This window comes from Monodelphis domestica, chromosome 7 (genome assembly GCF_027887165.1).
Source record: "Monodelphis domestica isolate mMonDom1 chromosome 7, mMonDom1.pri, whole genome shotgun sequence".
Taxonomy (NCBI): Eukaryota; Metazoa; Chordata; class Mammalia; order Didelphimorphia; family Didelphidae; genus Monodelphis; species Monodelphis domestica.
In genome coordinates, this window is record NC_077233.1 from 116355171 (window position 1) to 116382368 (window position 27198).

Below are 27198 nucleotides of genomic sequence, written 5' to 3' on the forward strand. Positions count from 1 at the left end.
CTGGCTTGTAGGCCTTTTGATTGCCATTTAAATGCCTTCAAATAACTTTGCAAAATCTGAAGCATAGAATTGTATAAACAAGGGAGAATATTACTTGAGTAACAATTGTTTTAGTTAATGTTTGTTTATTTAGTATCTACTATGTGCCAGGCATTGTGCTAAGGGCTTTACAATTATCATCTCATTATAGCCTCACAACAACCCTGATAAATAGATACTATTATGATCCCCATTTACAACTGTTGAAAATTGAGGGAGAAAGATGTTAAGTGACTTGTCCCACCACAGTCACACAGCTAGTAAATATTTGAGAACAAATTTGAACTCAGGTCTTCCAGACCCCAGGCTCCATGCTCTACACACTATGGCATCACCTATAACCAAACATATAATGCACTAAATTAAATTGCCTTGTCAGAAATAATATTTTTGTTCTGATGGGCTGACTGAAGAACATTTATATGAGTGAGAATCTGAAGTCTAAATGAATGTCTTGCCTCTTTTGAGTATGCCAACAGAGTAACCGTATGCTAAACTTGTACATAATGTACAAGCTTCTTAATAATTTATAGCTTGTGCTCAGTATAATGTTCTTTGGTGTTGTACAGTGGTATGTTTGTGTGCTCTTATGTCCCTTTTCATGTTAGTCAGTGCTAGCAACACCCATCTCTGATCATAAACTCTGTGGATACAAATGTCATGTTTAAATTATTTGCACATTGGCCATCAGAAAACCACGAGTAAGTAGAAACTTAACAAAGATAATAAAATTGTAGTCATTATAAAATACTATTTACTAAACATTCTCCAAGATAAGTCTAGGTATTCTACAGAGAACCTTAAAAGGACACAGGAGTTGTATCTTAGGACATTTCATCATAAAACATAGTAAAATTAGTAGTTATGAAAATGATCCCCAATTCTAAAGCTCACCCTTTGTTCCCCCTTCACTAAGAAAGGGTGAATCAACAATACCATTGATGGCATGATGTGCTAATGGTGGAAAGATAATGGAAGAAGTGGAAGGATGATACTATAAACCTGAGAAATTTACTCTTCCACGCTATAGCTACTCACTGTGGGCTAATTTTGTAGTTATGAGTTTCTTAAAACTAAGTACTATCTTTTGCCTTTTTTTATGTTCTCAGGTCTTAGCACAGTGCCAAGCACATGGAAGGTTCTTAATAAATGTGTATTAATTGATTGAATAATTTCTACCTCTATTTGCCCTTTCTCAATAATGTTGGCTACATAAGTTATGGGTCAGAGCTCTCAGGACTTCAGCCATAAAGGGAAGTTATTATGTTGGCCATCTATGTCCACATGTAATCAGCTCTTGTCAAAAATGACCTCCCAGAAGGGCAGATGAAGTGAACTCTATATACCAGCTGAGTCCTGAATGAAGCCAAGAAAACTATGAGACAGAGATGAGGGGGCAGAGCAATCCAGGCACTAGGGACCATCAGTAAAAAGACAAAGAGGCAAGTGTTGTCTTTTAGGCACTGCAAATGGGCCAATGTAGTTTTATTGTAGAATGGATAGGGAGTAACATGTAGGAAGATGGCAAGGGTAGGAAGGTAAATATTATAAAAATATATCAGTATTAAACAGAAGATGTTTTTGATCCTGAAGGGGTGTGTGTGTATGTGTGTGTGTGTGTGTGTGTGTGTGTGTGTGTGTGATGTATACCCACCTATGCTTTAGAAAAATAGCCTTAGCAGTGGAATAGAGGATAGGTTGGAGCAAGGAGAGATTTAACGAAGGGATATTAGTCACAAGGTTATTGTAGCAGACTCATAAATGTAGATCTAGCTGGAAAAAAAATGCTTCAATGATCCTCAAAGGGGGGGAAAAAACTCCCTCAATTTCTGCCACTATACTGAGATTCAGCTCTGGTCATTGTCATTATCCAGTGGGCTTTGAGATCTAGGCATGAAACATTCTTGGCAATCTTTTTTTATCATGTGATACTCCTTTTACATGATTTACTACAGTTAAAGTGTCTTGTCATTAAACAGAGAGAAATAAAAAACTGCTAAGCTATTTGCACAGTTAACTATGGTGAGGGATGGAATATTACTGTAGTTAATCTCTAAGCCGTTTTCATCTGGTTTTGGGGAAGGGCTGTACTTGAAGGTAGGGAACAATAGCAGATTCATATTTCACATAACCGTATAAAATTGTGTTACATATTCCCAGGACATACCAACTGAATGCAATCCACAAAGTGGATAATCCACATGTAGCTAAATCTAGAATTATCATCTTTTTAGTTTTGTATGTTTGAGCATGTGTTTTAAGTTAAGGGAGCATTACAAATGCCTTCTGGAACAATAATCTTTTCACAAACAAAATCAGAGAAATAGTACATTTAAATCAATCACAAAGGCCTGGGATTTAAGGATTTTGTATTCTGACTCTGGTGGTAGCTTTACTACGTCTATGCCTTGGTTTCCCCAGCTACAAGACAAAAAAACAAAACAAAATGTAATTACTTATCTTACTTATTTGGCAATGTTAAAGACTATAAGGTTCTTCTAGGTTGTAGAGTAGTAGTTTAAAGTGACATATTTTGGTAGATGACCTTTGAATTTCATCCTGTTCTAAATCTATGACCACATGGCCCCTTATGATTTGCTACATACATATATATAGGTGATACAAACTCACACGTACATATTGGAGTCTGACAGTCACCTTCTATATGAAACCTGGCACAAAGAAAAAAAAAGCACTATGATCTTTTGCAAAGATAATAACTTTAAAACATGCTAGGAGTAGTGGAGCAAGGAAGATGTGGATTTATATCCTGCTTTTCACACATATAGGCTGTAATATGTGACTTTGGACAGGTCATTTAGCCTCTCTCTAAGATTTTACATTTCAGAGGGAATTTCCTGACCAGAGAGCTTCCTACACAGATGAAATCTAAGGTCTAGACAAACCAACAAAAACATTGAAGTATTAATATTCTATATAGGACTTCCTTACATCCTTTATATTATACTGGATCTCTGGGTTTTGTAACTCTATTGTGTTAGAAATCTCACATGTAACTAATAAAAATGTCAGCAAGTGATTGTTGTTGTTATCACTTCAGGGTCCCATTCTTCATGACCCCATTTAGGGTTTTCTTGTCAAAGATACTGGAATGGTTTGCCATTTCCTTCTTCAGTTCATTTTACCGATGGGAAACAGAACAACAGGGTTAAGTGACTGCCTGGGACACAAAGGGTATTTAAATGTATGAGGCCAGATTTGAATTTATGAAGATGAATCTCCCTGATTCCAAGACCAGTGTTCTATATAGCCACCTAACTGCTAATAGGTGATTAATAAGTATTGAATTAATGATTGATTTTTAAAATGCTATAAAGGTATTTAAACATATATAAGACCTTAAAAAAAAACTGAGGACTTTTAAATATGTAACTATTCAAAGCACAAGTATGCAATGAAATAGTCCATATCTGGAATTCACAAAACGGAGATTGGCATTTGTGAAGGGTTTTGAAGGTGGCTAGTTGATTTCCCTGATTCATCATGCCAGAATGGCATCTCATCTCCTGACTCATAACTAAAGTTCTTTCATGACTATAACCTACTCTTAGAAACCTGCTGTTGGCATATAGTACTGAGGGAATCTGATTTCGTTTAACCTGTGAGGTTTAACAAGACCATAGCCTGAAGGTTGTAAGGCTATGTATGAGCCATGCCACTATCTCAGGCTTTTGATGACACCATAAACCACTTGAGATTTATGATGTTAACAGATGCCATGAGATATGTATGTGCACAGGTGCAGCTTGTAGTTAGTAAAAGAAGGCATACTGTGTGTGTGTGTGTGTGTGTGTGTGTGTGTGTGTGTGTGTGTATATATATATATATATATATAATTTTTTTAAAAATACACACTCAATAGTTTAAAATTTTACAAGGGATACCTGTAAATTGGAGCCATTCATCTACCTGAAGGTAGGGGCAGGCTAAGGTGATGGCTTCAGGTCCCTTCCATATCTATTAGTCTCTATACAATGAACAGCTATGTTCTGTGGAACAGCTACTGTGTTTATTTTGACAGGGTTATGCCCATGAAGAAAGGGCCTAATATATTATAGTTGAAGTCTTCCATAACCAATGAATAGTCAAGATAGCCACTGGTATTTTTTATTTATACTTGGTCTTAATTTGAAAAGAAAATGTACTGGATATGTTTCCTCCATACCTCAATAAAAAGTCCTATCAGTACAGTTATAATTTAATGGAAACCATTGTCAATAGGAATTGTAGCATATATTTAATCTTCAAAGCAAAGAATGGGTGCTGGACAGGTTCTTCCTCATAAGCTTATCTAAATATGTCAAAATGATTTTTGTCAAAAATACTTATAACTATTTTTGGTGGTCTATTAGCATATGAATTTGAATTTTATATGATGATGCTATACTACTTTTATAAAAAATAAAATTATTAGCAAATAATTTCAATAGCTGATACATAATCTGCTTTGTATTATAATTTGTAAATGCTTTAATATATTTGTAAAGAAGAGGTTTAGTTCAAATGAATATTAGTTTAAAAATAGCATAAATATAATATTCTCTGCTTATTAGTTACCATTTAATAACATTTTTAAAAGTATGGATGAAATTAAAAACATGTTTGCTCTATTTAAAAAAAAGAAACTTAGAAGCCAAAATAAACACCTTTGCAGTAATAACTGAAAATTACTGGTTTGGATGGGATAGGGGAATTACTTCTATTGTGATATAAAGCAATGTAGTAGTGCATGCCTTCTAGAAATAATTATATAGTGATTATTTTCAAAGATAAACAAACACACAGATGTGCAAGTATATGTTTTTAAATTCTTAATTTGAGAAAATATATAGAAATTGCATTATAAATTAAACCAATTATGGATGGAGCAAAAACACCCAAAGCTTTAGTTTACTTTTAGAAGCTTCTAGTAAGTTCTAATGGATGACATGCCTTTAACTTAAGGCAGAAAAATTACTTGTTCTACTGGAATCACTTCAGTTTAGAGTGCCAAAGTGCCTAAGTGGTTTTTGAATAGTGCTTATTTTTGTAGACATTTCCTTGATGAATACTTTTGATGAATAAATGATGTGATTAAAAAAAAGACAATCATAAAAGAGAATATTTTGAACTTTAATCATATTGTGTGAAAGGCCATTAACCAAAGTGATCCTAAATCAAAAAAGATCCATTTATTTAAAAGCATATGCTAATGTATATACATTTATTTACCTATATACTCAGGTTAATACTGAAAAATAGCTGACTACTCTGGATATTAGCCAATTGGGAACTCTAGCTTAAGAACATAATCAAAGTGAATATAAAGTAATGAGACAAATTTCCATAAGTTATACATAAAAGAGAGTTTAACATTATAGTCAAACCCTGTATGAAATGTGTGATTTATTTTCTTATTTGACAGATAAACAGAAGGAAGAATGATCAGAATAGGTACAAGTATGGTTATAAGCTCACATGTTGTAAGAAATAAAGGACATGTAAATAAAAATATAATCTAGGAAAAGTTCAAAGTTACATGTAACAGTATTGTTTATTCCTAAATAATATGCTGGGGGCAGGGAGATCCCATGACAGGTGACACTATATATAGATTCATCTGTTTTAGTAATCATTTGAGCTTAGACAGTTTGGAAATCTATTCCTTTCTGTTTTCATTCTCCCTTTCTTATTTTATATGGCACTCCTCTTGAATAACATTAAATACTTTTCATAGCACCATTTCTTTTTTCATGTGAACTGTTCTGTGTTCTGAGGAACTGGTAGCTTTGCTATATGACTTCAAGGAACTTTTTAGGACTTTTCAGCTGAGTTTAAACCCATGACAGAGAATTTTCAGTGCCTTTGTACTAATGATCTGTAGTATGTGTTTATGGTTTTTAATTATCTATTATTTTAATTAGCATTCATCATTAGTATGTGGCTCTTTAGTTCCAAATTTAAACACACACACACACACACACACACACACACACACTGCCACCAATGGCTACATGGTGATCTTTATTTAGAAAAAAGACCTGTTATCTACTCAGTTGATTACCTGGACATCATGGTTTAGGGTTATAATGAATATTTGCTGAATGGTTGTATTCTCTAAAGTTTATTTTCCTTTGGGTGCCATATAAAAGTATATGTGTATATATGTATGTATATAGATGTATATATATATGTCTCTGTGGGTTTATATGTTTATGTATAAAATCTGACCACCTCCCATTTAATGTCTATCCCATTCTCCTCTCTATAGCTATTATTTATATTAGTATTATATATAATTAGCTATACTAGTATTATAAAAGTTAACTCTCCAAATTAAGATTGCCAATTGACAATCTAGCATCATCTCTAGATTCTTCTAAATTCTAGTGGATCATTCTCACCTTGAGAGTTTCTCACTTAATTTTATTGCTTGAAAAATGTAAGCATAATATTCACATGGTAAGAAAATAGGAAAGGGGGGAAGCATCTGTATTTAATACTGTGTATTGTAGGTTCTATGAAGCAGAAGTAAATTGTTGAAGCTCTTATGGACTTTTGGGATAAACATAATTGGGATAAAATACCGACATGCTAATGTTTAGTAGAGAGATAAGGACAATTCTTCTGGAGCTATTCTAGTCCCACTGGTAATCATATAACTGAACAGGTTTTTAGAGGATATTTGAAGGCATTGTTGTCCCTTGTATGATTACATAATTAGTCAGCATCACTGTCAAATAAAATCTTTTCTAAAAATGTATGTGGAATAGAAATATAAATTCAAGGCAAGGCATTTCATTTTAATTTGTAAATTTCCCCATATTTGATTTTCTCATATCTGAATAGATAGCATCCCAAATTTAACTTTTAAATATATTTTTGTTAAGTTATAGCCTTATAAACTGAAAAAAGCAATGTATTTAGCTAAAGAACAAAGAAATAACTTTAGGGGGATTTGTTAATTAAATCTTGGAAAGAAAATGCACAGCCCAGAACTAGTAAAGGATGCCTCTTTACTTTTGGCTACTTAATAGCGAAAATTGTCTTGTAGGCATACACTTACATTTCAATCACTATGTATTTTCGACAGTTTCAAGTTACTTTGTTTTAATGATAACCAAGTCCCAGATGAACTTTTTTTTCCCCCCACAGAGGACAAATGTAGCCTTGGAAAGAGGATTGTCATAAAGGTTAGGGAAAACAACAACAAAAAACTCCTGCTTGATCCCGTAGTCTAGACTCTTCAATCTTTATATATCTATATCTATATTTTTTAAAACTGTTGTTCAAACCCAAAGCAGTCACCGAGAGACAGACAGTATCATTCCTACTCTGATGAGCCCTATTGCAGAGGGACTCCCCACACTGTCTCAAGCAGAAAGCATACCCCAGATACCCACTCAAAAATCACACAAAGGCAGGCATACAAATGCCCATGGAGACAAACACAGTCTCCTCTCTTTCTCACCCTTGCCCCTCTCATATATTTACATCTCTCTCTCTCTCTCTCTCTCTCTCTCTCTCTCTCTCTCTCTCTCTCTCTCTCTCTCTCTCTCTCTCTCCCCCTTTTCCTCCCCCCCATTAACCCCCCCCCCCGGAGAAATGTATTGCCTCCAATGGTATCATATATAGTGCTGCTTTCAGGGGGGCGCTTTGACCTGCCTGCTGCCCAGACTCCAAAGCTGGCTGCCCCTTTGCCTTTCTGTAGCTCGCTTCCTCTCATTGGAGGCTGACATATGAATATGCAATAGCCATTTCCCCAGATCCCTTCCTCCTCCCTTCTTTCTGGTATCTCACTCAGCCGCCAGGAGGAAGCGAAGAGCTGCACTTTCCAACAGTTCTAGGAGGGCGGCTGTTTGGGGACCGGGAGGAAGAAGAGGAGAAGGAGGAAGAAGAGAAGGAGAAAGAGAGGAGAGAGCACGAGAGGGAGAGCTGGTGGCCTCGGGAGAGGAAAGGGTGCTTTGGAGGGTGGTGGTTGGAGGGAACCACCGCCGCTGCCCAAGCCAATCAGAGAGAAGCGGAAAGAAGCCAAGTACGCAGCCCGGCCCTAGTATCGCCAGCCCGATCTGCAGAGCGGAGCCAGACCCAACCGGGGTTGGGGGTTGGGGGGAGAAGAGAGAAAGGGAAAAAGGCGAGTAAGGGAAAAAAGAGAGAGAGAGAGAGAGAGAGAGAGAGAGAGAGAGAGAGAGAGAGAGAGAGACAGCACTATACACACACATCACAGAAAGCAGCCCAGCCTACACAAAACATAACAAAACCAAAGACCCCCCCCCCAAAAAAAAACAGCAGCACCCCCCCAATAAAAACAAAACAACAAAACAAACAAACAAAACCGACCCCGAGCTCAGCTTGTCCTGGACAGCGTTCAAGTCTACCACGAAAAATTACTTTCTAGTATTGCAACTGAAAGAGGAAGGAAGACTGCAGGTTTAGAGGGACTGAGGGGGAGGGGAAGGGTCTGCTCACTGACTTTGACTTTACCGCCTTTTCCTCTCTGACCAAGAACTCTTCCTGTTGTGGTATCGCAGAAATAACAACAATAAAATTTGCTGTCCACTACTGGAAATTAAAACAAAACCAAAAAAGCAACAGAAAATCAATCCTTCAGGAAAACATTAATCTCTCACTACCTGAGAAATGTGAAGCCAGCGGCCCTGTGTTGTGTTACTGATTCAGAATCCTATCCATTTAATGCAGTACAGTGCTATGGTATGTGGGGTGAAGATGATGGATTGTATTTGCTAGCCTTTTTTTCTCTCCCCTCTCTCTCTCCCCCCAGATTATTCTTTCTGAAATTTTTTTAGTGGGTATGTTGCACGTCTTCCTAAATGCTGATATTCTGTTTTACGGTTGGGATGTGTGGATTGCACATATATGCTATATGTAATTGTATGTATGTTTATGTATATCTGTTTTTGGCCGCTTTTGTATATGGATTGCACTATTATGCCAGGAATCAGTGGATGGGAGTGTTCGCCCAAAAAAGTGCTGAACTTGGCACTTTTCCTGCTTCAACTTCCACCTTCCCTTTCCCCCTTCTCCCCCCTTCTCTGGCATGCAACTATCAGTTAAGCCCAGGAAAGGATTAGTGTGTGAATGTTACTTTAGTTGTACCTTGTCGCCAACTCTCTTTTTTGCTTGTTGCCTCATGGTTTCCTTCTTTTCTCTTCTATTTTAGGCACAGTATTTCTCATGTAGACTGCCCACTTTCACTTTTAATGTATGCCGTTAGTTTGGAAGAGGGAGAGAATTATGAAGGGAAATACCATTTAATAATTTGTTTGGTATGTGTTAGTTTTCTATCTGCAAGTGGTTTAAAGTTTCATTTCCAGCGATGCTCTAGTGTCAAATTGTGGTGACGTTTTTCTTTCTTCCTTTTTGTGTGTGTGAATGTGTGTGGGGGCTAAAATTATAATGCATTTCTTCTCCCTCCACCCCTCCCCTTAATATTTATTTTCACCCTGCTGTTTTGCTGTGGGATTCCCCCCCCCCCCCCCCCTACTTAAGTCTGTGTGTGTGTCTGTGTCTGTCTCTCTTTTCCCTTGTCCTCTCTTCGCCAGTATGTCTGGGCCACATTTTAATGCACAATATCCCATCCATTAAGTTGTGGTTGAATGCGGAGTGTGTGAGGACTTGGCAGCTCTCAGGTTGAAGGGGGCGGGGAAGCCAGCTTCGACTTTGACACAAGATGCCGAAGTGGCGTGATCTGAATTATTATTAGGGCTGTGAACATGGCCATCTTCTCCTCCTCCAGTTGGAAGAGCTGCCATTGAACTTGAGACGCGACAGACAAGATCTCCAAGTTTTTTTTTTTTTTTTTAAGTACAGTAGCTGGCAGGGAAAAGGCGCCAAAATACACAAGATTAACTCTAACTTTCTTTGAACTGATCTCATAGCACCATTCCATGTAACTAACTTTGGATAAGTGTAGACAAAGTTAACTTCTGAACCCATACTTGAATAGATATTTGTCAACCTTAAAATGTAGTTAGCCCCCAAAGTAATATATTTATGTTTATGTGGTTGGGGGAAAGTGTTCGTGTAAATGAGCGTGGTATGTGTATGTGTATGTATCAAAGGAGTTCAAGATTTAATCAATATCAGTTAGTGCCCAGTGAATTTACTGTATGCAGGAGAGTGGATTTCAGTCTATTGTGAAGCTGAGAAACTGACCTTTATGCAGCCTGAGTAAAAACTGCTAAGAGTTGTGAAACACAAAACGTTGTGGTTTACGGTTTTACATTTGAGGTTTGATGTTTTCATTTAATGGTCTGGAAGATGGGGAAAGCTTCAGTGCTGAAAAGTCCCTATTAAACCAGATGTGGACAAAGGTCAAGCACTTATACTCATTGATACAATATCCTGCAGATTCCTACTTTACTGATTGGTAGCAGAGGAAAAATTGCTGAGCAGTAGAAGTATTTGAATGCTAATTTAAATATATTTGTGATCGCAGTTCTGTCTACTAGAAAATATTTTTACTGAATGTATTGTATTTTAAAGTCATGATATTTTTGTTAAAGCAAATAAGAATTGATTAGTTATTTTTTCACATAAATGTGTACAATTTAATTGTTTGACTTCCAAAGTAACATTTCCAATTGTTTTTATCTGATATTTAAATTGTGCATGTATTTAATGTTATTAAACAAATCAGTAGTGTAATTGTAAGCTAAATGATGACATGAATATCTGTAACTGGTCTTTAAGAGTCTAACATGACAAAGAAATGAGAAAATGTCATTTAACTCAGTTTTAAAATATGCATTCTAAGTATAAAAATATTTTAGAGAAATGCTACCTGTATGAGGAAAATAGAAAATGTATTTGCTTAATAAGTTGTTTTAATTTTTAAATCCTTTGTAAGATGTCCTCTTGTTCAACTTTAAAAGAGACTATTTCTAAATTTATATTGATTTGACTTTCTTCTCACTTTCACTGACACCTCTAAAAAGACAATTTGGGGGATGGGCTCAGCAAATTTAACTGAGTTATTCATCATTGTTTACCCTTCACAGTACAGTATCTTTAAGTACTTAAAAGACTTTTGAAAGCAGAGACCCCAAAACATCTATTTCCAAACATTATACAAATGCATCTGCTTGCTCATTTTCATAGGTCAGAATGGCATGTGTTAGTAACATACACTGACTTAACTGTGGAAGTAAAAATATTATATAATTTTACAGTAAAGAGCTGGTAGCCAAAGCACAATAATTATAACTCTTTCCAAAGTAGTTAAGAAAGGATGCCACAGTGTATAAGTTTTTTAATATTGTGAATGAACTGAGTAATCAAATACAATTAGTTTGAGACACCAAAGTAAAACTAAAGTATAAACCATGCAAAAGATAGAGTGCTGCATGAGTAAAATTGTATGAAGACTCCTTTGGAGGTTCAGGATAATTTTGGTTTCTGAACTGGCCTAACTCTTTATAGCAATGCACAGATTACACTGAAAATCAATTTAGAGTCTGTGTTTGAGCTTTGGTTTATAAATAAATGTGCATAAAATATAGACAGACATAGTGAGACATTGTGTGTGTGTGTAACATTTGAGTCTTGGTATTTCAGCAGTAACATTATTAACAGAGATATTTTTCTCAGTTAGCCTTGACCTCGGGGGATACCAAAGAGCTCCCAGTCTCCCAGTGAGAATAGGGGAGTCCATGGATATTTATCTTGATGTACAGTGATAAGGGTACTGGTAGTGGGAAATATAATTAGTATAGAGTGGGGGGAGATGGGGTCCAGAATTACTGTCTTAGACAGGAATGGATCATACACCAAGAGAGCCCAGCATGATTTTGTAATTCTTGACAAGTTGAAACAATTTCAGTACTTTGGGGTTGTTTATATGTGAATTTTTGTGAATTTTTATTTGCATGTGCCTCTGGAGAGATATAAACTTGTGTGGTACTTTTAAGACTACACAAGTGTAAGCAGTTGCTGCTTAGAATCTCTGGCCCAAGAGGTACATTTCTCAACTGTTACAAGTTATGGAAGAGATGAACAACTTTTCATGTTGCTCCCTGGGTTTAAAAGGTCACCTGTCTTATTCTGTTTATTTAAAAATATGTATACCTACCTATACAGACACATACCTACATATGTTTATGTATAAAACATTGGCCATTCAGTGTTCAGATGAAAATGAGTTTACCCTCCTCCTCATACCCTAAACCTGTATATTATTAGATGGATTAAAAATTACATTATTAAGATAGGAAAAAAAAGTCTTTCCCTCCCAAAGGCACAATATCTTTAATCTTCCTCTCCAGACTTTTCTGGAAAAGTCTGTGAGTGGAATTGGGTGGAGACTATGGTGGAAGGCAATCAATATTTGTAGTTGTTTTGCGATGTCTCCCTGTAGGTTTAAGGGTCTAGTCTCCTGGAGGTCACTGAAAGGCCCCTAAACTGTTACAGCTTGCTTTTTACTGACACTTCAGTGTAGAAAAAGTCTGTCACCTGAGGCACCAGTGATCTACTTTGAAATGAATCAACCTTCTGCAAGTTTTAGAAAAAGTACCACTCCTCCCCTTTTAAGGTGGCAGAGAATAGGGGGGGAAGGGCTTTTTTTTTTTTTTAAATATAGGAATCCTGAAATACTGATTCCTGTGAAGTCTGTTCTCCGTTACTGAGTGGACAGAATTGCTAGACTGGAGCTAACCCTTCTGTTTCTTGGGTAGGTTAAAATGTGCCAGCTCTTCCTCTCTGTTTAACCCATTAAATTCAGGAATGAGAAAAAAAACAGAAAGTAAGGGAGAAGGATTAAAGCCAAAGTCCAAAAGGTTTCCAGAAATTTTTGACTGAGTCTGCCAGAGACCTTTTGGAAGCCGATTTAAGAATAATTATGTGAACCTTGGAAAAGGCAGGTAGTGGAGCAAGGAATGATAGGCTATTCCTTCTGCTTATCACAGTGGTAATATTAACTTCTGCTTCTGGGAAGAAACAGTTTGTCCCACCCAATCAAATTCATTAGTCCCTCTTTCTAAGAGTTTTTTTTTTTTTGGTTAGCTATTCCTAGAAAGGTCTAGTTACCTTGGCATAAATAGTTTAAGTAAGATATTTTATTTTTACTGGTGGGGCACCTACTTACCTGCCTGGGACTTCTGAGGCAAAGTAAAAAAGACAGTATAATGTACAGCCACTTAACAATCTTCTTCCCTTTCCTTCTCTTTATTATCTTTCCCCCACTACACTTTTTATTTCTTCTCTCTCTTTGGCCCCTTTCCCCTGGATAGGTAGCCCAGTTTGGTAAGGGTAGTAGTGGGTAGAAACATTAAGTTACCATGATCACCAAGCCCTATCCAACTACAAACACTTCAGTTTTTATGGTGGCAGATGAAGATAAGAGTGAGGGATATTTTTGCCCCTAAATGACCCCTTTCTTTGCATAGGGAACAATACCAATGGTTAGTGGTTCTTACCTGGAGCCTGGCACGAAGTCCTCTGTGCTGCTTCTGCTACTGGAGTTAACTGGAACTCATGAAGCTGCTGCTAAGTCAGGGGTATTCATTCTAATTAATGGTTGTAATCTCTTTTTGGCTTTGGAAACATTTTGGATGTGATCTTGGTTTGAGGGTAAGGGGAAGTGTTTTCTTTGGTGATTGGGGGTGGGGAGAGGGAAGCACTGGAGAGAGAGAATGGATATGCTTCTAGAGAAACTTGCCCAATTTTTAAGAATAGGTCCCCCCCCACCCCCTTTTTTATTTCTTGCCAAGGGATAAGGATTCGTTCAGATTTATGCTTGTGAAGGAGTTTGCTCTGGGAGCCAGTTTTTTCGGTAGGTTTGATGGTGTGTGTATGAGCTTGTGGATAGATAGATAGGGCTCAGTTTTTAAAAAGATTTGAAGTAATGATTTGGGTACAGATCCAGACATTGAAAAGAGATGTGCTCAAGGACATTAGTGAATTTATGCTAAGGGAAACTTCTTTTACGGTAAATTAACTCCAGTTAAATTGAGTATTTATTCAAAGGAATACCCAGTAGTTAGGGCCAGTATTATTAGCTTTTTGGAGTATATAGGATTGCGGAAAGGAAAGATATTAGGAAATATGTCTAATGTAAAAAAGATTAGGGACAAAGTGGAGAGTGGATGGGCTTTCGGATTTTTAAAGGTGTTTTTAAAAAATCAGTAAAATTGGTTAACCGCTGTTGCTTCTCATTACCATCGATATATGCCATCAGCTTCTTTATTACTTTTAAGAATTACTGAAAGGAAATTAAAGTTGTTTGAATGCTTCATGTGTGATTTAGCAAGAACTGTGGGCACTCAGCAGTGTATGTTCAAGGTTTCCTGAAGGGTTAACTAGCTGGAGTTCTTTAAGTTTCCTTGAATTTACCTGTATAACAGGAGCCCTCCCCCCCTTCTCCCAACCCCACCCCCCCAGGGCCTTTCTTCTTTTGCCTCCTAAGTTTATAGGGACTGCAGCTGGTAGACTTGGCAAGCTCTCCTCATTAAGAGCCCTCTTTGAAAACGGGCTGTGTTTGAGCATTTCCCTAATGAGGACAGGACGGGGTTAAAAAGTGACCATTTCATGGTTGACTTGAACCTGCCTACTTTTCTTGATGTGTCGTAGTGAAATGCTTGATGTGAATAACTCCCACTTGGAAAAGGAAAAAGTCACTGGTTCCTTCAGGACAGCTTCGGTGGGGGTGGGAGGTGCGGGGGAAGGGGAAGAATAATGGGGGCAAGAAATAGAAAGGCGGGGAGAAGGAAGAGAAAAGGGAAAAAATATTTTCAAGCACCTAAAAAACAGTAAAGTGAAAATGAGCCTGCAACAGCAGCAGCAACAACAGAAAACGCATCGTCCGCGGGCTGGGCTGCTCTCAGCTCTGTACTGCGGGGAGGAGTTGGGCAACGAATGCCCGGGGCTGGTCCAACTCTAAGAGGCCCCCAGCTTCTTCCAGCCTCCAGCTAGGTAAAAAGAGTGGGTGGAGAAGGCACTTGCTTTCCTCTTTTGTCTGAAATACCCTCCCTTCTGCTCCTCCATCAGTTCCTGTTTTGAAAATTGCTTTTGGAATGGGGAGGGGTGCAGCCGAAAGACGGGGGTGCATGGCATAAACACCTTCCGTGAAAATTTCCTAAATAAAGTTCATTCACTCTATCTCTAGTGAGAATCGAGCCTTCCAGGCTTGGGGGTGTGTGTGTGTGGGGGAAAGCTATTCCGGAAGATTGAAAACAGACCCCGTGAAAGAAAAAAGCTGCTACTGGGGTCGACGTTGCCTCCCGAGCGCTGGAGACACGCGCGCGCGAGCGCGCGCACTAACACTCACACTCCACCCTGAGGCGCAAGGGGCTAAAGGCTCCGAAGCCGCGCGGTTTTCCCCACCCCTCTTTGCACCCCAGTAGGGAGGAGAAAGGGGAGGGAGGGTTCGCTTCCGTAGGCGCCCCGGGCCCCCGGGGGTGGAGACTCTGTGTGAGCCTATGTAGTTGTGTGGAGGAGGAGGAGGAGAAGGAGAGGAGAGGGGGAGGGGAATGAGGAGGAGATGGAGGAGGAGGCGGTGGCTCCGGGGCCCGGTCCTCCAGCTTTGAGCGAGCAAGGCCACGTGCAAGGGGCACCCCGGGGGAGGGCGGCAAATCTCGGAGAACCGCTGCGGGCCGCTTCTCCTTCGTACCCTGAGGCATTAGTCGGAGCTGAGGGAGACTCCAGTGAACCCTCACCTCCTTAAAAACCCCTCTGCTAGCCTCCTTCACTCTCTTCTGGACTCTTAAAGGTGTACAGTTTATGGTGAAATTCAGAGGAAGGCAGAGAGCGGGGAAGGATTTCAACTATAAGACAACAAAATGTGCCTTGTTTTCTATACCCATGCCCTGAATGAAATTGAATCGAAGTTTCCTAATTCACCCACCAGCACCACCACCCACCCACAGACTGTGTGATAGAATGCAGAATTTGGAGTCAAAGAAAACCAGGGTTCAAATCCCGCCACTGGAGCTGGTCTCCCCAAGTTTGTTTCAGCCTCCGTAAGGCGAGGGCCTCAGTGGCCCCTTTTAGTTGGGAGCATGGCCCTTCCACGCACGTTCACGGCACTCTTCTTTCTTTTCTCTTGGTCTTGCTATGTCTTCCCCTTTCAGCCTATCAGTCCAATCTCGAGACTGAGTCCCGAACCCCAGGGTGCTAGAGTAAGCTACCGTGCTCCCAGTGTGTGAATTTTTCATTTCTTCCTCACTGGGGCAGACAAGGCTTATTACCTCTCTCCCATCTCTCTACGGCACAAATCCTCGCAGTGAAACCAAAATACCTCTTCCAGGGCGTGTGTCTCTGTGTAATATGTATGTGTGCTTGCGCGCGCGGCGGTGTGGGGGAAGTGGAGATGGAGTAGAGGGTGTAAGGTTTGGCAAAGAGGAAAAGAGCTGTTTGTAAAAAGTCGTGGTTCTGTATCAGTATGGGGGAGCGCAGAGGAGGTAGGAGAGGGAGAGAGAAGAGGAGGAGGGAAAGAGGGAGAGGAGAAAGAGAGAGAGAGAGAGAGAGAGAGAGAGAGAGAGAGAGAGAGAGAGAGAGAGAGAGAGAGAGAGAGAGAGAGAGAGAGAGAGAGAGAGAGAGAGAGAGAGAGAGAGAGAGAGAGAGAGAGAGAGAGAGAGAGAGAGAGAGAGAGAGAGAGAGAGAGAGAGAGAGAGAGAGAGAGAGAGAGAGAGAGAGAGAGAGAGAGGTGGGGGCGGGGGTGTGTGGAGAGGCTGGTGCAAAAGGAATGTGCGTTTGCAGGAGGAGGAGGAGTAAAGCGATGATTGTGTAATTAAATAATAAAACAATCCTTAAGTCTGATTTGGAGAGAGCTGGAGCGGGGTCCAGAGGGTGTAGCCGGTGAATTTTTCAACTTCCAAGTTTTGCACCAAAAGGGGTTGGGGGTTGGGGATCCCAGAGCAGAAAAGAAGAGAGGAGAAGAGAAGGATTTATCGTTTGGATTTTTCAAGATACCATTTTCATTACAGTGGGCGTTGGGAAGCAAGCAGCCTCTTAGCATTGCCCCCTAAGACACGGAGAGGAAAGAGTGTTGGAGCCCAGGGAGGCTGAAGAGGCGGCTGGGGCTGCGGCAGCAAAGGAGGAGGAGGCGGCGGCAGCAGCAGCACAGGCGGCAGGGACTGGGGTTGGGGCTGGGGCCGGGGCTGCGGCTGCTGTGCGTGCGGAGTACAGACGGGAGATTGCGTGGTGCGAAGCATTTTCCGCCCTTGGGAGACACGCACACGCTTTCCCCCCTCCCCCCACTCCATACACTCGGTCTCCCTCTTTCCCACTTCATCTTTAGCCCCCTTGCGCGCGCGCTCTATCCCACACGCGCGCACACACCCTCGCAAACACACACACACACACACACACACACACTTACACACACGACCTTCTCCTAGCAAAGTTTCGCCTCTGATCACTCCAGGATCTTCCTGCATTGCTTCGGACTATAACCTTGAACTTTCTCAACCTGGTGAAACGTCCCTCTCCCCACCCGTCTTTCTCTTTTTCTTAAACGCAGCTCACCACAGGCAACAAACAAAAACCAAACCAATTTTTTTCCCCTCCCCGATCCCCAACGAGGACAGCAAAAACAAACAAAAAAGCAAAAAAGCAAGTCCCTAAATCCCGGCTGAGACCCAGCTTGCAGCAGCAAGTACGACAGCAGCAGTGGCGGCAGCAGCGGCAGCAGCGGCAGCAGCAGCTACAGCAACCACCAACACGGCTACTGCGCAGCGACAGCCAGAGGGTTAAAAGTGTAGATTGGATTTCACCCCGGGAAATCTAGCACACGAAGTGAACTTGAATCTTTGGCTATTTAAGGAGGACTGGGTTTGTTGTTAAGTTGTGGTGATCCAGGGCAGAGCCTCATCCTGATTGATCTCATCTTTGAGTCTCAGATGACTGTAAAATGAATAGATGAAGTTATTGCTTCTGGAGGCTTTTCTTGGGGGATCTCCGGAAAGTGCGTTTTAAGGCGAAGTCATGATGTATTCGCCCATCTGTCTCACTCAGGTATAGATATACGAATGGTTTTGTTTTGTTTTGTATTGTGAACAACTAGCGGCTTTTAATTGAATGAACTTTTTAAAAAGGTGAAAAGTTTAAAAAGTCATTTTTGGTTTGGGTGGGAAAGAGAGAGAAAGACTGGTTTTTCTAGGGTCCAAATGCATCCTGGAGGTTAATCCCGGCACGGAAACCGGGTAGTAAGAGAATTGAGATCCTTTAAGGGAGGAATCCCTAGCCCCGAAGTAAGGAAAATGTGCACTTGCTCCTTGAAAGTGAAGGAAAGGCCACTTATGCACAAATATTGAATTATGGTCAAAAGTGTCAAACGGAGAAGGTGGTAAAGGGAATGGGGAGAACCGAAGGGAGAAAGTTTTAATTGCCCGAGAAAGAACAGGACTGGAAACGCAATGATTACAATTAACTTACTCTCTTTTAAAAAACACTCTTCATTTTGGGCTCTAATAATAGAGGGAGTTTAGGGCACATAGTTATTCTGTGTTCCTTAAACTAACAATGACTAATGTAATGTAGGATTCTTATTTAATCTGTTGCCGATAATGGAAGGGAAGTTGACTATTCTCTTGCCTACTTTTGGAATCGGAAAGCCTTGAATACACGTTGTACGAAAAGAAAATGTTTTAAATACTTTAATCATAAATATAATTTAAATCTATGTAGTTGGCACTTGTGGTTATTTCAGGCCATACTAGCTAACACTTATTTCATATAAGTTTATAATTTTGTAAATTTTTCGGGCTTATCATGTATGCACAGTTTAGAAAAATGTAAGCTAGTTCTAGTTTGAAAATATAAAAATATGCTATATACACCAATTTTTAAATTTAGTTTTTTATAGGAAAATTTCTGACAAGATCAGAAAACAAAATACATATTTTATACTTTTTGCCAATTCTAGAATTTTAAACCAAGGTCATATGATAAGTGACCCCACTGAAGTTACCTAAATGCCTGCAGGGCATTTTTCATTACTTCATTAAGAAGGAAATACTAATCCCATAGTCATAGATTGCATTTTAAGCAGTACATTAAAATCTAAAGCTATGGGACAGTTTGCTTGAGTTTTTCATGCTGTCCCTTTTAGGAGAACATTTCATAAACTGTTAACTGTTAACCACTTGCTTTCACATTGGCATACAATCCAAATAGCTAAAGAAGTGTGAGTAAGTCTTTGGGTGTGTTAAATTAAAAAATCTAATATTATTATGATGCATTTGTATAATGGACAAATGATTAAGATTTCAATTGTTTGACAATTAGAAGCCATTGTGATTCAAAAGGATTGAGGCATTCATAAATTGTGAATGAAGATGAAAACAATGATAAGGCTTATTCAGTGATTGGATACAGTCCTGTAGCTTTTTGGCTGACACATTTTTTATTGTTTATATTTTGTTTGGCATCCGAGTATGATTGACTTAGATATGGATATTTTCAGCAAGTAAACTTGTCTTTATTTTAACAAAACTGTGGAAAAGAGAGTTGCTGAGCTAGTTGTATTTTGGAAGTTATACATAGGAGAACGTTCTCCTCTTAAATATCACCATAAACTTCTAAGACATACACTTTAGGTGTGGGAATTACTTTTGTTATTATCTATTATCATTATTCTTTTTTTTAAACAAATCTTTTTTGAGGTTAAAATATTAACATCCCTTAGTACTTAAAACACCTGAATGGTTATCTGACCATGTTGCAAGTAATGCAAAGTGAAATGCATTTTCTATTTGTACCCTATGCAAGCCTAAGAAGTGCTGCATCATTCATCTTCACCTGTAAAGTATTGGATAATTGTCCACATTCTGCATATTACTCATATTCATAACAGCTACTTTTCAGAAATTATTGCCAGGAGTTCAATTTCAAGATTCTCTGAAAATGTTTATCAAAAGAATATTAGTTTACACTTAATCTCAATTTATACAGAGGAAAAGTAGCATAGCGATTTCTTGGCATAAAGGATATTTGAACATATAAATGTATTTATAGATTTTTGCGATTGCTATAGAAGTACTTGCAGATACCTATTTTGCAGGATACATTTTTGATGACTTGTTTTTTACTTTTAAAAAATATATTCCATATTGCCTTCATCTATTTTTAGATTTTAAGGCTTATGTGATGAGAAACTATTTTTGGACTTCATATTTAATAGGCGTTCTAAATGTTAGGTTGTGTCGAACATTAAAAATGTTACAAAAGTTAGACTAAGCAACTGTTTTGGTTTTATATCACTGTCAGTTTTATGTTCATAGTGGAGCTGAATGTTTATATCAAAACATTTGCTAAGATTTATAAACACAAATTAGAGAAGATCACCTGATTGGTTAGAACTTAAAAAAAAAGTGGCAGCTTATTCAGTAGTAGTAAGGTACCTGGATTTTAGAACCCATCTTAATTCTACAGGCACCCATTGCTAAAAGCTGATATTCAGTAGTTTGGTATGCTGCTTTATTGGTACTTCATACATGTCAAGAATATAAAGCAGATCTGTACTACAGTATGGTCACATATGATTTAATGTTTGCTTATTCTTAACATAAATAATATAAAATCTTAATAATGTACTGTTCTGTTGGAAGGATAGGTTCCAACTATTATTTTTCTTGTTGTGCTTTCAGGTTTTCCTGAAACCCTTTTTATAGTTTTTTCTTTTTTTTTTAACATAACTGCTTCAGACATTACACTACCCCTCACCCCCATTCCTGAAAATTGTTCACATTTTCTTTTTCCTTTCTAGAAACCATTGTTTTCTAGAAGGCAAGAAAACTGATTTAGGAAAATGAAGGCTGTTTCATTTTGAGCTTATAATGTTCGGCCTGCTTCTTTAATCAGTCTTTTAATTTGATAATGCATTTGGGTGTTCAAAAAAATGGAAATGGGAAAGATCAAAGTTTTTTTTTTTTAATCCATAACTGTGAAAAGGTGGCCTACTGACTTGCATTGTAAGAGTTAAAAGTTTAGATACTTAATTTCTCAAATTTTTTGCTTATTTCAAAGTAACTCCCATTTTTGTTTAAAATGCTAATACATTTTTATACACTGGATTCATCTAATGGGATATTTGAATGTCTTTACTTTAATAAATCACTTGTGTATGTGTGAAGACAGCTACTTATGATCCACATTCATGTCACATAAAATCATTAAAAAATATATTGCCTCTGACAATGTTACAAACCAATCAAATGGAGTAAATGGCATTTTAGTCACGTTAGTGGAGAAAGGTATATATAACTAGTAGCAAATCTCCATTCAGAATCATTTATGCCTCTTGTCAAGGCAGTGTTTCATTTGAAAGGAATTCAGATAGACAATGAAGCTCTAAAAGATAATCATACCGCTTTGAAGACTGAGAAAGTTTGCTACCTCTGTGCTTAATTTTTTTTCTCCAGTGTGTACATTAGAATCATTTTTGCCAGTGTACTTTAGATATTTTCAGAATGATTTTTAAAAGTTTATTTTTTGTATATTTGTAAAGAAACAGCATGCAGGAAACAACGTAAAATTTGGATACATTATATTTAAAGTAGCTTATTAATTTTTAACATTCATTGAAATATTAATAGTCCTATTCATACTTCACTATTTACACTAAGGTAAATTCAGTCAGAACTGACTTATCTCTGTATAGAAAAGTGAAATGTCGATGAACATAGCACTTAAGAACATAAGTATTTAAGTATTTTTGCAGTGCTTAATACCTGTTAAAATAACACTGTGTACTTTTAAGAGTGACAAAAGTGCTAAGTCGACCAGGACATTTTCTCCCCAAACTTTAAAATGTCCTAAGTTTAAAAAAAATCAAAGATGATTTATTAATCATAACAATAAATCATATGCAAACGTGAGGTTTGTAGAGAGTAATCTGTAAAGGAACACACAAAGTCCAAGTTTCCTTTAGAAGGCTTTCACTTAGCATATTTTTCTTAGGGGAATAAGAAAACTTTCTATAGTTACAGTGAAAGCTAAAAGCATGGCATCAGAAAGTGTATGGAGATAGGGAGGTCTTATCATGGGCTGTGGTTGCTCAGAGCAGGGCTGCCTTCCCACACAAAGAACAGATTGTGGTTAACTCTTTCCATGTCCTAGTTTTATGTGCTTGCATAGTAACTGAATTGTTCAAATCTCTGCTGGAAACTCCTGATCAGTTTAATGATTTCCTCTGTGGTACTTCATGATGCTTCATGCTGTAATGTAATCATCTGCATCCTGTATTATAAAATTTTGATTCCATTTTTCTCCTGTTATGGTAATTTTTAAGACAATCCATGAAATATTTGATGGCTATGTAAATGACAGTGTGTGTGTGTGTGCATGTATGTATGTATGTCTTGTGTTTGAAGACTTCATACCAAAAAAGTCTCAAGCTTTTCCCGGCATTTATACGGGCCAAACTGGCATTTAACCATTCTTTAGTAATTGATACTATTAATAAATCTTATTTAAAGCCTGGTTGATTAGTTAATATGGAATTTTTAGGACACTTTCTTTGTCATAAAGTCATTGAATGTACTTCCAGCATTTTTACCTAATGGAATTAATTAGTCTCTGCTGATTAAACATAATTCATTCCACATTTGTCAGGGTAGCTAACATTAATCCATAAACTGTAACTTGGGATACAGTCACTTAGAGAAAGTCAGTTTGTGGTTTGGGTTGACAGTATAATCAATGTGACCAGGAACTGTTGAGAATGTCTTAAAAGTAGAACAGCCCTAGTAGATACTCTGCCACCAGCTCAGGATGGAGATCTATGATACTATTTGTTTTAAATTTTGAATTTTTACATCTTTACTTACAGTGGGGGGTTTGTATGTTGGGAAGAGCTTTTCCAGAAGAGGTATACATGTAAAGTAGAATTTACTCAAGGCAGGAAGTAATGAAAAATTGAATAGCTTTCTATTCCTGTAACTATTTCCCTCCTCACCCCCATCCCCACCCCAGTTTTCAATGAAGGCAGCAACAATACAGAAACCTATAGGCAATCCAATGAATTGTAAAGGAGAGGCAGATATACTGTATCTATATGTGCATAGACACATGTAAATGTTTAAATATTGCAAAGGAATTGCATAGATTCTACAAAAGCAGTATTTGACCAGTGGTGCACTCCTAATGTCACTCTGTCATGGTGTACAGAAACACAAAGAATGTTAAGTTTGTGCCAAGTTGCCATTTTTCATTGTTCACCTCAGATTGATTTTTAAGGGGTTTAGAATAATTGCCACACTCATGTGATCAGTTAACAAATTAACTGACTCTGTGGGGCTTCACATCCTATAGAGGAAGCTGCCAGAAGATCATTAATGTAATTTTAGTTTTTAACTTTATAAACTTTTATTTCACAAAGTTGGTAGAGCTAGGTGGGGAGAGTCGGGGGTGAACATGTAGTGTTTCAAACATGGAAACCTTTGGTTCGGGGTTTCTATAATCTGTGCTGTCTCTTTTACCTACTTTTCCTTACTGTATACCCGTTTCTGTAGTTACCACTACTGGAATGGGACTGTTTCAGTGTTGGAATGTTGGACGTTTGATAAGAAAATGGATCAAGTTTGATGGCGCATGCTCTCTGTGCCACCAGCAGTCTCTTGCTGAGAGCATGCTCCAAAAGCGGGAACTGTGTGGCATTACACTGAGCATGTATATGCTTTGTGTTTCTGTGCCACAGAGAAGAGAAATGAACTGTGGCATCATCGCTCCTGCCTTGTGAACAGCTCTCCTCAGATTTTCCAAAATCTTAGTGTGTGCTTTGTACAATGGTACTGCCTAGCATTAGTTGATCAGTCAAACATTTAAATATTAAATAGGATCAAAGCACTTTGGTCAAGCTTTTTTGAAGAATATAGTCTGTATGGCATGGGTGGGGGTGGGGATGAGAGCAGGGGTACAAAATAAAGCTTTCAGTTGTTTAAAAAATTATTTATCTGCAAACTGTAGGGTGGGGATAGGGAAGGGTAACTATCACAATACTTCCTTTTCTTTACCTCCTGCCTTAACATATCAGTAATTTTAAGTAATAAAAGGAAATAATACAGATCTTCACACCCAAACCTACCTTTCTATTGCTTTATGTATTTAACTGGTAGGGAATTTGTACATTTTTTTCCCCCTGAGCTTTTAAGATCAAATTGACTTTGCTCTTCTCTTCTATCCCCCTCCCTTCTTTCACAGGATGAATTTCACCCGTTCATCGAGGCACTTCTTCCACATGTCCGTGCAATCGCCTATACGTGGTTCAACCTGCAGGCTCGAAAACGCAAGTACTTTAAAAAACATGAGAAGCGAATGTCAAAGGATGAGGAAAGAGCAGTCAAAGATGAGCTTCTTAGTGAAAAGCCTGAAATCAAACAGAAGTGGGCATCCAGGCTCCTCGCCAAGCTGCGCAAAGACATCCGCCAAGAGTACCGGGAGGATTTCGTGCTCACCGTGACTGGGAAGAAGCACCCATGCTGTGTATTATCCAATCCCGACCAGAAGGGTAAGATTAGGAGAATCGACTGCCTGCGACAGGCTGACAAAGTCTGGCGTCTGGATCTAGTCATGGTGATCCTGTTCAAAGGCATCCCTTTGGAAAGTACGGATGGAGAACGGCTCATGAAATCCCCACATTGCACAAATCCAGCACTTTGCGTCCAGCCACATCATATAACAGTATCAGTTAAAGAGCTTGATTTGTTTTTGGCATACTACGTGCAGGAGCAAGGTAGGAGCAGACTGTTGTTTCTTATATTAGTATGTCAAACACTGACAGGACAGTATATTGGAAGTATGACTTCTAAACATTCTTCTGTATTGCCATTTTCTCTTTCTTTCCCCTTATACTTACACAAAACTTGGGTTGGACTCAAAGGTCTCTAAGGTCTCTTCCAACTCTTAACACTAAATATGTATGTAGATATGTTAAAACACACGCATATAAACATACACATACATATGAGATATATTTGCATATATGGATGTGTATGTCTGTAGAATGCCAGTGATATGTCCATACAGATATGTTCTACCATGTATAAACCATTTCATTAGAGTATAGCTGTAACACATATACATTGATGGGAATAGTTGAGCCCTGGGGAAGAAGTATATTTTTGAGTGTCTTTGAACTAGTTAAATTTACTCAGTTACAACAGATTTAATAATATTGTCCGTCTCATTTGATTTTTTCTTTCACATATTTCTATAATAGATTTTTTTCGAACCCTACTAATACGTGTATTTGTATGGGCACAGTCATATCCATACATGTGTAGAATAAAGTAACTAAAATATGTCCTCACACCTATTGTAGCTCTGAGAAACAAAATTAAATTCTCACTATTACAGAATTAAGATCTCTAGTAACAAATGATAGATCCAATATAGACCAATAGCTTTGTAAGATTAAATGTTTCTACCTACCAACTCTTTTAGAATTGTGTAACAAGCCACTCAGTGTTGGCTAAATGGATTACCACTCTGGTTTTTTATAAGCCGTGCTATGATAATTTATTAGAGTGACGTAGGAACATTCGCTTTTAAAAGGTATGTTCAGAGTTTACAGATTGTAAATTGATTGGGACTTTTTGAAGAATATAAGAATGGCCTTCTACTATAGTTAAAAAACCAAAAACAAAACGGAAAGCTCATTGCATATACTAGTTTGAAAGGAATCTTGAAAAAGAATGGAGACATCTACTATATGTCTATTTTTTTAAACTAGTAGTTATACACATGTTCCTGAATAATTAAAAAACAGGTATCACTGACATTTTTTTGAGTTTGCAAAATACGTGTTCTTTATTTATGGTTTCTAATTTTCTTCATACTATACTATCTTTAAATAGGCAAGAATGTTTCTTCTGTTCCTATTATATGTATCAGGACCTAGAAGACATTATATCAGTAATCGATTCATGTTAAAATAGCATTTCCTTTTTAGCAGCATTGCCAAAGTAGACTAAAGTTGAATATGCCACATATGGTGGACAGTTTCATAACTTGGCCTGGTGATAGGCAAAAATGGCCTGCAGGTAGCCAGAGGACATACTGCTGTCTCATGCTTCTTATATAATTATGGGATTTGAATTATAAATTGTTATGAATTTTTCAATTCTAAAATAAACAAAATATCAGTATTATTCATTTGGCCCTGGCCTCTAGGTACATCACAAGTTACCTGCACTTTATATTTCCTCACAAGTTTTGCTTGATTTTTAATATGTTTTTAAAAGTTACAATGAAAAAAGTCACATTTAATTTCTGATCTTAAGCAATAGCAATGGAGATGAAGCCATGGAATTTATTGCATCTTGTTCAAATATATAAAAAGTTGTAACATCAAATTTTCTTTTTTCCCTTTCCTCTCCCCTTCACTGACCATCATATATAGTGTTTTGTTCTTTTGCAGTGACTTAAATATAACTAAAGATGCTTTTGGTAAAACTGTGGAGAAAAAAATGGAATCATTTATACAATCCAGGTTCATAAATAAAAGTATTAAGCATATGACATGAATTTCCATTCAGTGATAATAAGCAATGGATTACATATTAGTTGGATTAACTGAAAAATACATCTTAACATACCTGCAAGTAAAGTTTTAAAAATCAGGTCAAGCGACTTTTTAGTGTAGAGAGAAGGTTCGCATTCACATAAGTATTACTTATGTTTTCAGTTACTTGAAGGCTATTCCTTGAAGTGTGTATCTGTGTGTATGTATGTATATGTGTGTGTGTGTGTGTGTGTGTGTGTGTGTGTGTGTGGTAGCAGGGCAGGCTGCCTGTTCTCCTGCTTTAGATGAATTGGCTATAAGAATTTACCCTTTGAATTTGGGAAGATAAGGTGAATAGGCTAAATATATAAATGCTTTTTCTACATTATACCATCAGTTAGCATATTAAGTTTTAAACAACCCCTAGGAAAATGTCTCTGGAGAAAATATTGATTTTTCTTTTGTTTTAAAAATCAGTCAGGCAATTTTTCATTATTTTACCCATTGATTCTAATTTGTGCCTTTTCCTACCTTCCAGTGCATCTTCTGTTAACATCTGTTGGTTCTTTATTTGAAAAAAGTCACATTATGATGCTTTTGTTTTTTTCCTTTTTTCAAAATTTGTATCTTTTTCTTTGTCAAGAGTAGGTTAATTATGTCATTTTGCAGTGCAATTGATTAAAGAAGCCAGGTTTTAAAAG

General features: G+C 37.9%; 1 protein-coding gene across 16 annotated transcripts in view; it reads left to right on the forward strand.

The window, feature by feature from the left end:
• The window catches only part of NFIB (nuclear factor I B), a 293450-nt gene that overhangs the window by 5529 nt on the left and 260723 nt on the right, over window positions 1–27198 (forward strand). For 8 of the 16 annotated variants that reach the window (XM_003341713.3, XM_007499577.2, XM_001365886.5 and 5 more), the window contains exons 1-2: window positions 16816–18009; window positions 24196–24727. In XM_003341713.3, the coding sequence (XP_003341761.1) occupies window positions 17980–18009; window positions 24196–24727 (562 nt within the window). In that variant the 5' untranslated portion in view covers window positions 16816–17979. Of the gene's footprint in view, window positions 1–8326; window positions 8752–16809; window positions 18010–23693; window positions 23784–24195; window positions 24728–27198 lie in introns of those variants that run through there. The other 8 variants (XM_056805359.1, XM_056805363.1, XM_056805365.1 and 5 more) reach the window with 4 other exon arrangements.